We start from the raw sequence: 12233 nt of genomic DNA, 5'->3' as shown, positions 1-12233 counted from the left end.
CATGTGAATGATTTGTAAGTATTTGCAATACGTTTGTTATTCCCGCAGCAGGACCAACTGTTGTCGATCCTTGTGCATTATCGCCTTGTGGCGCTAACGCACGTTGTAATGATGGAATCTGCACTTGTCTACCAGAATATCAGGGTGATCCTTATGTTGGTTGTCGACCAGAATGCGTACTAAATGGGGATTGTCCTCAAAATAAGGCTTGTCTAAGAAACAAGTGTGTTGATCCTTGCCCTGGTACATGTGGTGTAAATGCACAGTGTCAAACGTATAATCATGTGCCCATGTGCAGCTGTCCTAGTGGAATGGTGGGAAACGCCTTCGTTCAATGCAATGTTGTACAAGGTACAGTTAGACGAATTTTCCTGCCGCTTTTAACCGGAATTGTTGAGTTATAGGCGATTATTGCATGATAAATAGAACTAATGTCCTTTCTTACGTAAAAGGCATAATATAAATTTTAGTATTGTATATTTAAATAACTTAATCTAAAAGTTTGAAAATTACCATAAATCTAAAGACACTAGTTGAAAAAAAATTACTGACTTTATTTGCAAAATTAATTTGAATTACTTATCAATGGGACACTCCACTGAAACTTTATCATCTTATGTCATAGAAACCGAAAAGGAAAACCCTTGCTCTCCTTCGCCTTGTGGACCTAATAGTGTCTGTCGACAGATCAATGAACAAGCAGTCTGCTCGTGCGTACCAGGATATCTAGGTTCTCCACCTACCTGTAGACCAGAATGTACAGTCAGTTCCGACTGTCCTCTAACAGAAGCGTGTAACAATCAAAAATGTGTAAATCCCTGTCCTGGTACTTGTGGATTTAGAGCCACCTGCAATGTTGTCAATCACAATCCTATATGTAGCTGTCCAGCTGATCTCACTGGCGATCCATTTGTCCAATGTGTCCCACGACGTAAGATTTGCTTCAATCAAATTTTACTGTTTATACAACTTTTTGCGTAACGCAAACAAAATTGATACTTGTTGTTTTAGCACCTGTGCCCGTAGTGCCACAAAATCCATGCGAACCCTCTCCATGTGGTCCAAATTCAGAATGTAAAGTCGTGAATGATGCTCCTTCCTGTTCCTGTTCGCTAGAATTTATAGGCACTCCTCCCAATTGTAGACCAGAATGTGCTAGCAACAGCGAATGTCCAAGTCAGATGGCTTGCATCAATCAGAAATGCAGAGATCCTTGCCCTGGATCCTGCGGAGCAAACGCGGAGTGTCGTGTTGTCAGTCACACTCCAATGTGTGTCTGCCCTGAAGATTATACTGGCGATCCTTTCACCCAATGTGCACTTAGACCACGTAAGGGCCAAGAATTTTCTTTTCCTAATATTTTTTTTTCTTTAAATTACAGTTATTAAAAATTTTTATCCCTCGAAGATATTAAATGACATGTTAAAACGTTTTAGCTGTCCCCATCAATATTTCTCCTTGCACCCCATCACCGTGTGGTTTCAACGCGATATGCAGAGAACAAAACGGCGTAGGTTCATGCTCCTGTTTAACCGATTATATGGGCAATCCATACGAAGGATGTCGTCCAGAATGTGTGATTGACACGGATTGTCCATCCACATTGAGTTGTATACGTTCCAAATGCCAAGATCCCTGTCCTGGTACTTGTGGCACGAACACAGAATGCAGAGTCATTAATCATCGTCCTGCGTGCACGTGCATTCAAGGTTACACTGGAAATCCATTCCAATACTGCACCCCCATTCCACAAATAGGTACGAATAAATATTCAAACGTTTCGTTCTCTGATGAAGTATCATGACGAGAAATATTATGCATTCTGTGCAAGCTTTGAGGAAAGAAAAGATCATGGTTCTTTTTATTCCTGAAGATAAGTAGAAATATTTTTTTCACGATATAAAACAAACATTAAAATCTTGCAGAAGATGAAACGCAAAATAAGGATCCGTGCAACCCTTCACCTTGCGGACCAAACAGTCAATGTCGCATCGTAAATGGGCAAGGTGTTTGCTCTTGCCTGGCTGAATTCACTGGCACACCTCCCATGTGCCGTCCCGAGTGTACTTTAAATTCAGAATGCCCACAAGATCGTGCGTGCGTTAACCAGAAGTGTGTTAATCCATGTCCTGCCTCTTGCGGAACATTCGCCACTTGTGTAGTCAGGAACCATAGTCCAATCTGTGCGTGCAGAGAATCATATACCGGAGATCCTTTTACCATATGTTTCCCCACGCCACGTAAGGACATTTAGAAAATTGACGAATTACTTTATATTGTTTTATAATTAAATATCCCGTTCATTCCTTAATTACCCTTTTAGAGGCTACACCTCCTACAGCAGTCCAAGTTTCACAACCTTGTTTGCCTTCTCCGTGTGGTCCAAATTCAGAATGTCACATAGTCAACGGAGGTCCATCTTGTCAATGTCTACCAACTTATATTGGAAGCCCTCCCAACTGTCGACCAGAGTGTACAGTAAACTCTGATTGTTCCCCTAGTCAAGCTTGCATGAGAGAAAAGTGCAGAGATCCTTGCCCAGGTTCTTGTGGTTCCAATGCTCAATGTATGGTCTTGAATCATATCCCAATATGCTCCTGTTTCGAAGGATACACGGGAGATCCTTTCAGCAATTGCTATCCAGCTCCTATTAGACCAAGTAAGAAAGCTGAAAATACATTATTAAATGAGGTTTTTTAAATATTTGAAGAAAATGAGAAACATATTTGTTCCCTTCATAGTTGAACCAAATGTTGTCGATTCCTGTGCATCGTCGCCTTGTGGTCCTAATGCACGTTGCGACAATGGAGTCTGTACATGTTTACCAGAGTACCAGGGTGATCCTTATGTTGGATGCCGACCAGAATGCGTATTAAATACGGATTGCCCTTTGAATCGAGCTTGTATAAGAAACAAGTGTGTCGACCCTTGTCCTGGAACATGTGGCTTAAATGCAGAGTGTCGCGTATATAATCACGTACCCATGTGCAGTTGTCCCAGTGGAATGGTTGGAAATGCGTTTGTTCAGTGCAATATCCTACAAGGTACAACGCGACAAACTCTTTATTCAACGCTTGATTTATGTCTGCGGGTAGTAGGTGGCCGTAATATCTTCGGTTACGTTAATGTTTGAATACTTAATTTTTATTTTTATTTCGTACTTTACGTGATATTAGCGATAACTGTCACGTCTGTGCTATTTCAAAAGTAACTTTGAGAAGAGTCGAGAACACGTGTACGTCTTTTTGGATTGAGAAAAGTCACATTATTCGCTACCAGCATGCACAGCCGTGGCATAAACCAGGGGGTTTTCGAAACGTCTCTTAATGGCCGCTAACAAATCGACGATTGAAATATTAAGAACACTATCGTAAATTAGCATCTCTAAATGTATACCATATTTCCATGATAACAGATACCGTAGAAGGAAACCCATGTTCACCCTCGCCGTGTGGACCAAACAGTGTTTGTCGAGAGATTAATGGTCAGCCTGTCTGCTCCTGTGTAACAGGCTATTTAGGAGCACCACCTTCTTGTAGACCAGAATGTACAGTCAGCTCCGATTGTCCCTTGACAGAAGCTTGTAATAATCAGAAGTGTGTAAATCCTTGCCCCGGTTCGTGCGGATTCAGAGCTACTTGCAACGTTGTAAATCACAATCCTATATGCAGCTGTCCACCTGAACTTTCTGGCGATCCATTTGTTCAGTGTGTTCCACGACGTAAGATTTGTTCCCTCAATGTTTACACTGTCACTAACGATATGTATGAGACGAGTAATCGTAATCCACATGTGTAATTTTAGCACCCGAGCCCGCAGTACCGCAAAACCCATGCGAACCCTCTCCGTGTGGACCCAATGCAGAATGCAGAGTCGTCAATGATGCTCCCTCTTGCTCGTGTTTATCGGAATTTATAGGCAGCCCACCCAATTGCAGACCTGAATGCGCCAGCAATAGCGAATGTCCAAGTCAGTTGGCCTGCGTGAATCAAAAGTGCAGAGACCCTTGCCCTGGATCCTGTGGGATAAACGCTGAATGTCGTGTTGTCAGTCACACTCCTCTGTGTGTTTGCCCTAGCGACTATACTGGAGATCCTTTCACTCAATGTTCACCCAATCCACGTAAGAATTAAAAATTTCCTTCTTTTGTTTTTTAACTTCTAAATTATAGTTGCCAAATGTTCCTTGGAAGTACTACGATTTCTAATTTCCGATCGATCCGATTATTGAAATTTATTCGTGGTCGAATCTTGTGCAGACAGGACCTTTAACATTGATTGTATTTATTGGTTACTTCTTACCATTAAAAAATTTTTTAGCTGTCCCTGTCAGTCAGTCTCCGTGCACTCCATCACCGTGCGGTTTCAACGCGATATGCAAAGAACAAAACGGTGTAGGATCCTGTACCTGTTTGGCCGATTACGTCGGTAACCCTTACGAAGGATGTCGCCCCGAATGCGTCGTTGACACTGACTGTCCATCCACGCAGAGCTGTATACGCTCTAGGTGTCAGGATCCTTGTCCCGGCACATGCGGCACAAATGCAGAATGCAAAGTCATCAACCATCGTCCTGCATGCACGTGTATTCAAGGTTATAGTGGAAATCCTTTCCAACATTGCGCATTGATACGCGAAATAGGTACGAACAAACTTTCATCCCTTCTTGCATTTTACATAAATTTTTATCAACAGAAATTTCGAAGAACATCGAGATGTTTCTCATGGTTCTAAATTAAAATCTTGTAGAAGATGAAACGAAATACAAAGATCCGTGCAACCCTTCATCTTGTGGACCTAACAGTCAATGTCGCGTAGTAAATGGTCAAGCTGTTTGCTCTTGTCTGCCAGAATACACGGGCACGCCTCCAATGTGTCGCCCCGAGTGTGTTCTAAACTCAGAGTGTCCTCAAGATCGCGCTTGCGTTAACCAAAAGTGCATGGACCCATGCCCCAATTCTTGTGGTACGTTTGCCACCTGCGTGGTCAAAAGTCACAGTCCGATCTGTGCTTGCAGAGAATCATACACCGGAGATCCTTTCATCAGATGTTTCCCCGCTCCACGTAAGATACTTGGAAACTAATTTAAATTATCTTGCAGTTACATATATAGATTCCTTATTTCATAATTGCCCTTTCAGAAGCCCTACCACCTACAGCAGTCGAAGCTACACAGCCCTGTTTGCCTTCCCCGTGTGGTCCAAATTCAGAATGTCGTGTAGTCAATGGCGGTCCATCCTGTCAATGTCTACCCACTTACATTGGAAGCCCTCCAAATTGTCGTCCAGAGTGTACAGTAAACTCTGACTGTTCACCTAGTAAAGCCTGTATTGGAGAAAAATGCAGAGACCCATGCCCAGGTTCTTGCGGTTTCAATGCTCAATGTACAGTATTCAATCACGTTCCTATGTGTTCCTGTATCGCTGGATATACCGGTGATCCTTTCAGTCAATGCAATCAACTAATCACTCCTCGTAAGTAGTAGTTTTCATTCAGAAAGATTTTTTATCTTCTATTACCGATTCGATTGGAATTTTTTAAATGGCTGATACAAAATTCTTGATAGCAGCTGAACCAACACAGACGGATTTATGTAATCCATCACCCTGTGGACCTAACGCTATTTGCAACGACGGAATCTGTTCTTGCATGCCCGATTACTATGGGGATTCCACCATCGGTTGTCGACCAGAATGTGTACTTAATAACGACTGCCCCCGAAACAAAGCTTGCGTGAGAAATAAATGCGAGAATCCCTGCGTTGGTGCGTGTGCTCCTGATGCAATTTGCGACGTGGTTAATCATGTTCCAATGTGCAGTTGTTCTCCTGGTTTCGAAGGAAACGCCTTTGCATTCTGTCGTCCAGCTATAGGTACTTTGTCGTGTTGAAAAGAATTTTCTGTTTCTTTAGTTTATAAGTCAAGACCATTTATTTACTTAAACAAATTATTTAGTTAAAGAAGGCATTTAAATCTAGACGTTTTTACAAGTAATCGTATTTCGACAGCCGAACTTCCATCTAATCCGTGCAATCCATCGCCTTGCGGATCTAACAGTCAATGTCGAGTGAAGAATGGCCAGGCAGTATGTAGTTGCGTACCAGGTTATTTAGGAAACCCGCCAAACTGTCGCCCAGAATGTGTGGTCAGCTCCGATTGCCCACCAAACGAGAGTTGTAGTAATCAGAAGTGCATAAATCCTTGTGTGGGCTCGTGTGGCTTGGGAGCTCGTTGCACTGTCGCGAATCGTAATCCTATTTGCCACTGTCCTGAAGGATTCACGGGAGATCCTTTCATTAGGTGTCTTCCACTTCGTAAGTTCCCCTTTTTAACTGAGAGATTTGGTGCACAAATGATACAAATAAGACTATGTATTTTTAAATCCAAAAAGTTACAGGTAAAATTAAACTCTAGAAATATTAGAACATATTACTGTATCAAATTAAATAAAACGCTAGTAGATAAAATATTGTAATAAATATCAGAACAGGTTACTAATATTGTACTTCTAATTGTGCTGATTCATAACGAGACTTTCTATATAAATGTGACATTCCTTTATCTTTTTAAAACAAAATACATTTGTATCAATGTTCCACCGAGTCTGTCAAATATCACGAACGTCTGAGCACCCCTGAAGAGGTTCATTTTTAATATCTGAATAACATTTTTAGCACCAGTTCAACCAGAACCGATAAACGTTTGCCAGCCATCACCATGCGGACCCAATGCTCAGTGCCAAATATCAGGAAATTCACCTTCATGCAGTTGTTTACCCGAATTTATCGGTTCACCGCCATATTGCAAGCCAGAATGCATTAGTAACAGCGAATGTCCTACAAATTTGGCGTGTATAAATCAAAAGTGTCGCGATCCTTGTCCCGGTTCCTGTGGCGCCAATGCAGAATGCAGAATAATTAGCCACACGCCTATGTGCGTTTGCTCTTCGGGTTTCGTTGGTGATCCATTTGTACAGTGTACTCCAAAACCAGGTAAAAAGACTCTCACATTAAGCGATTATAGTAACAAACGAATAAAATATTCTCAGAAAATATTCTCTCGTCGAAACGAATAAGTATTTCTCACAAGAGAAATAATTTACAATTTGTAGCTGTCCAAGACCAAGAAATAGAGAAACTCACCCCATGTGTACCATCTCCTTGTGGATCTAATGCAGTGTGTAACGAACAAAACGGCGCAGCATCCTGTAAATGCATCACTGATTATATTGGCAATCCTTATGAAGGTTGTCGGCCAGAGTGTATCGTTAATTCCGATTGCTCGGCTGATCAAGCTTGTGTTAGATCAAAATGTCAGAACCCTTGTCCAGGATTCTGTGGATACAATGCAATGTGTCAAGTTGTTAATCATGTTCCATTATGTACCTGTCAATATGGATATACCGGAGATCCATTCGTTCAATGTAACTTTATTCAAGCTCCACGTAAGTGTTTATGTTAGGCGGATTTTCATTATCCGAAATTTTCCTATTTAGATATTTTCGAGCAGTGCAACTTATGAAAATAATGTCAAAGTCATAGGTTTTTACGCTTTTGTAACATGGACGTTCTTATAGCGGAACCAGCTGACCCTTGTAATCCATCACCCTGCGGTCTGAACAGTCTGTGTCGTGTATTCAATGGACAGGCTATCTGTTCGTGTTCACCTACGTTTTTGGGATCTCCACCGATGTGTAGGCCAGAGTGTACGGTCAGCTCAGAGTGTACAACAAACCGTGCTTGCAAGAACCTTAAATGCGTCGACCCTTGTCCTGGAATTTGTGGTATCAATGCCAGATGCGAGGCCATTAATCACAGTCCGATCTGTAGCTGCAACGTAGGATATACCGGCGATCCCTTCGTTAGATGTTTCAAAGTTCCAAGTAAGTAATTCGGGCTGAATTTCGTGCAAAACTATTCCAATCCGTTCGTTTTAATCCACTGAAATTTAAAACCAGTTGTCGACCATTTACTAAAGTACAACGTTGCATGAAAGAGATAAAGATGGGTTCTCGAGTGAAAAGCTGAATGGTAATATTTTTCTTCAGCGGTATCCGAACCAGTGAACCCTTGCGTGCCATCACCCTGTGGCCCGTTCTCCGTGTGTCGCGTTGTTGGAAACGCGGACCTACCAAGCTGTACCTGTATAGACGATTACATAGGAACTCCACCAAACTGTCGGCCGCAGTGTACTATCGATTCAGAATGTGCCAGTAACCGAGCTTGCCTCAGACAAAAGTGTACAGATCCTTGTCCAGGTTCCTGTGGTACCGGGGCAGAATGTTTAGTAGTGAATCACATGGCTGTGTGCACTTGTCCCCAAGGATTCACAGGCGATTCATTTGTCAATTGTTTCCTAGAATCTCCTCGTAAGCATCATAAAAATTTAGAACTTTATGAAAACAATAATACGAACGCATCCCTTCGAAACAGTATTTTTAATATTTTTTCTGATACATACAGAACGATATTTAATGACACTTCTCATCACAATTTTATCTCTCAGAACAGTAGCTAATAGTTTCAGCCTTTAGAACAGAATTTAATGATATTTTTCCTACTAGCTTCACCAACAGCGCCCCAAGATGCCTGCAACCCCTCACCGTGTGGATCTAACGCACTGTGTCGCGATGGTATATGCACTTGTCTACCAGAATACCATGGTGATCCATATTACGGATGTCGTCCGGAGTGTGTCCAGAACCCAGACTGTCCTCTAGACAGAGCTTGCAATCGTAACAAGTGTTTCGATCCTTGTACCGGTGTCTGCGGACAGAATGCCGAATGCGTGGTGATAAATCATACTCCCATGTGCAGTTGCCCCGATGGCATGTCAGGAAACGCGTTCACAGCATGTTTCCCAGTGAAAGGTAAATTATTACATCACGACAACGATCAATAACATTGAACCTGTATGTGATTTGTGATAAGATTAGTGGAGAGAAAAGCTGAAATGTGTCGAACATCCTCGAAATCGTTGAATCGAGGCCTTTGTCAACTTAGACATTCGCTGACGCACAGTGTTATGAAATAGTTATCTAACTAGGGAAAATTATATTTTGCCTTAAAAATCCAACCCTTTGTTTTGCAGACCCAGAGATAGTACAACCTTGCAACCCGTCACCCTGTGGTCCTAATAGTAGGTGTCAGGACATCAGTGGACAGGCAGTGTGTTCGTGTGCCCCTGGTTACATAGGAAACCCACCAGCTTGTCGACCTGAATGTATAGTTAACAGTGACTGTCCATTGAACGAAGCTTGCGTGAATCTCAAGTGTAGAGACCCGTGTCCTGGATCCTGTGGAGTGTCAGCTAGGTGTCAGGTCGTCAATCATAATCCTATTTGCAGCTGTCCTTCGGTATTCACTGGCGATCCCTTCGTGCGTTGTTTACCTAAACGTAGGTGTCTTTTATGATTATTTAATTTAGAGATGACATCTCATTGCGAAGGTAACGGAAATTTAATTTGTGGGTTTTCTGAAAAGCTGAAGAACCAGTGCAACCAACCAGCCCGTGTCAACCATCACCGTGCGGTCCAAACGCAGTTTGTCAAGTGGTTAATAATTCTCCCTCGTGTTCTTGTAAACCAGAATTTATCGGTGTTCCGCCAAACTGCAAACCAGAGTGTATCAGTAATAGCGAATGCGGTAGTCACTTGGCGTGTATCGAGCGTAAATGCAGAGATCCTTGCGCCGGTTCTTGTGGTTCGAACGCGGAATGTCACGTTGTGAATCATGTTCCATCGTGCATTTGCTCGAAGGACTTCACAGGAGATCCGTTCGTTCAGTGCATTGCCAGACAACGTAAGTGTCATGATCGATGTTTCATAAAATAGGACATTTATTGACACCTTATTGACGTGACTTTGTTATGATTGGTAACTTTGATAAATTAGTGTAGTAGCGTAGAATTTCTCTTGAAGAAAAAATCATTCTTTTTACCAGAAATAATGAAGTTTAAATGCTTAAAAAATCAGATAATTCGAATTTCCAAAAAAACGTACATTATCTTGCAGAACATTTTACTGAATATTTCTTGAAAACCTGAAGAAAATAGAAATTTCAACAATATACCCCATCGTTAAAGTGTCAATAATAAGAAATAATCGAATTATTCATCGACTTAATAATCCAATTAAATTCGTCCTTAACTTCTTTTAGCGGAGATAACAGTCGCACCTAGACCCTGTCAACCCTCTCCGTGCGGAGCAAACGCCATTTGTCGCGAACAGAATGATCTTAGTTCCTGTACCTGTTTGCCCGAGTACATCGGCAATCCTTACGAAGGATGTCGACCAGAATGCACTCGATCGTCAGACTGTCCCTCTCATTTAGCTTGTATCAGATCCAAATGTCAAAATCCTTGCCCTGGTTCTTGTGGCTCCAATACCAACTGTCAAGTAGTAAACAATCTACCTGTGTGCAGCTGTATCCCGCAGTACACTGGCGATCCATACGTGAATTGCGTATACAAAGCTCCCACAAGTGAGTAATTAACACGAATAATTGAAGAGTACAGAGGGAAAGACACGATATGTTATATTTTTCACTTTTTACAAGAGTGAATCTTTTTTTAATTTAATACGTTGTCAGTTAATTCTATGTTGCAAAAATTGTTCTTTTAATCGATTTTCAAGATGAACACTGTCCCCATAATTTTAAAAATATTTCGTGCCAGAGTATCAAAATTCTTGATAGATGTACTTTCAACTTTTCGTAAGATTTCCCCAGTCCCCCAGTTATTTTTAAAAGGATTATATCTTTAAATTATTTTCAATTCTTAAAATACTCCATTTTAGTCATAAAGAGACATTAAAATAAAAATATCAACAAAAGTATCTGGTCGGATCTCTCTCCTGTGATCTTCAGTTTCACTTCGCTGCTTCTATTCTTGCTTCGAGATAGAAATTCCATGTTATATACTTCACAGTTGACGAAGACGAGCGAGACGTATGCCAACCATCCCCTTGTGGTCCAAATAGCCAGTGCCAGAAAGTAAATGGTCAGGCAGTGTGCTCGTGTCAGCCTCAATATGTAGGAACCCCACCGAACTGTAGACCAGAGTGTGTCGTGAATTCGGAATGTAACTCGAATCTCGCGTGTATTAACCAGAAGTGTAGAGATCCTTGTCCTGGTACTTGTGGCCGTAACGCACAGTGCAAGGTTGTGCACCACAGTCCGATTTGCAGCTGTGGAAGCGGTTTGACGGGAGATCCGTTTGTTTACTGTTTCCCTGCTCCAAGTAAGTTTGAAAGAAATCTTGTTATACAATCTTCGTAAATCAATTATAATCAACAATAACATTTTTCAAATATTTTTCTGAGCTTCACGCTGTACTCCCTGAATCCGTATAAGAAAATTTACGCGATTCCATTATCAATTAAGAAGTGTTCCCTATCAATATCTCGCATTCCAACGATATTTACGCTATAGTGCCAAAACCGGAAGAGCCGTACCCTAAGGATCCGTGCACCCCATCCCCCTGTGGTTCAAACGCCATGTGCAAGGCCGTTGGAGAAACTCCAGTCTGCACTTGCATAAACAACTACATTGGAGTGCCACCAAATTGTCGACCGCAATGTTCCATCAATTCAGATTGCACAGCAGACAGAGCTTGCATTAGAGAGAAGTGTAGAGATCCCTGTCCAGGATCTTGTGGCGTGAACGCACGCTGTACAGTTGTCAATCATACGCCAGCTTGCACTTGTCCTGAAGGATACACGGGCGATCCTTTCATCAGCTGTTCACCAACTCCTCCGCCAATCAGTAAGAATTCAGATAATCATTCAACATTTCTTTTTTCTTTTCTTCTGTTCCCTCATAGGGTTAGTATGTAAGTGATAGACCGGGAGGAGTACATTGAATCACTTGTTTCAGTCTCAGAAGCCCCAACAGACCCATGCAACCCATCACCGTGTGGACCAAACGCACAATGCAATAATGGCGTGTGCACTTGCGTGCCTGGTTATCTGGGCGACCCATACACCATTTGCCGTCCTGAATGTGTTATCAACACCGACTGTTCCCGAAACGAAGCCTGCCTACTGCACAAATGCAGAAATCCCTGTGTAGGAACCTGTGGAGTAAACGCAGAGTGCAACGTGGTCAATCATCTACCTATGTGCAGCTGTCCTAGGAACATGACAGGCAATGCTTTCGTTTCGTGTAATCCTATTCAAGGTTGGTCCCCTGACTCATCTTTTGTTTCATTTCCCTGAAATTATTTTCACTTCCACCGTG

General features: G+C 42.0%; 1 protein-coding gene across 1 annotated transcript in view; it reads left to right on the top strand.

Moving 5' to 3' along the window:
- Positions 1-12233, top strand: part of LOC132905059 (uncharacterized) — a 114933-nt gene that overhangs the window by 87722 nt on the left and 14978 nt on the right. The window contains 25 exon segments of the mRNA XM_060955986.1: positions 49-351; positions 626-931; positions 1012-1329; positions 1437-1757; positions 1926-2240; positions 2324-2659; positions 2742-3044; positions 3416-3721; positions 3805-4122; positions 4320-4640; positions 4748-5062; positions 5140-5472; positions 5565-5870; positions 6006-6311; positions 6672-6989; positions 7109-7441; positions 7574-7879; positions 8045-8365; positions 8561-8866; positions 9088-9393; positions 9480-9797; positions 10155-10478; positions 10924-11235; positions 11427-11759; positions 11871-12173. Coding sequence (XP_060811969.1) covers positions 49-351; positions 626-931; positions 1012-1329; positions 1437-1757; positions 1926-2240; positions 2324-2659; positions 2742-3044; positions 3416-3721; positions 3805-4122; positions 4320-4640; positions 4748-5062; positions 5140-5472; positions 5565-5870; positions 6006-6311; positions 6672-6989; positions 7109-7441; positions 7574-7879; positions 8045-8365; positions 8561-8866; positions 9088-9393; positions 9480-9797; positions 10155-10478; positions 10924-11235; positions 11427-11759; positions 11871-12173 — 7887 coding nt within the window.

Source organism: Bombus pascuorum, chromosome 3 (genome assembly GCF_905332965.1).
Source record: "Bombus pascuorum chromosome 3, iyBomPasc1.1, whole genome shotgun sequence".
Taxonomy (NCBI): Eukaryota; Metazoa; Arthropoda; class Insecta; order Hymenoptera; family Apidae; genus Bombus; species Bombus pascuorum.
This window is presented reverse-complemented; position numbering and strand designations above follow the sequence as displayed.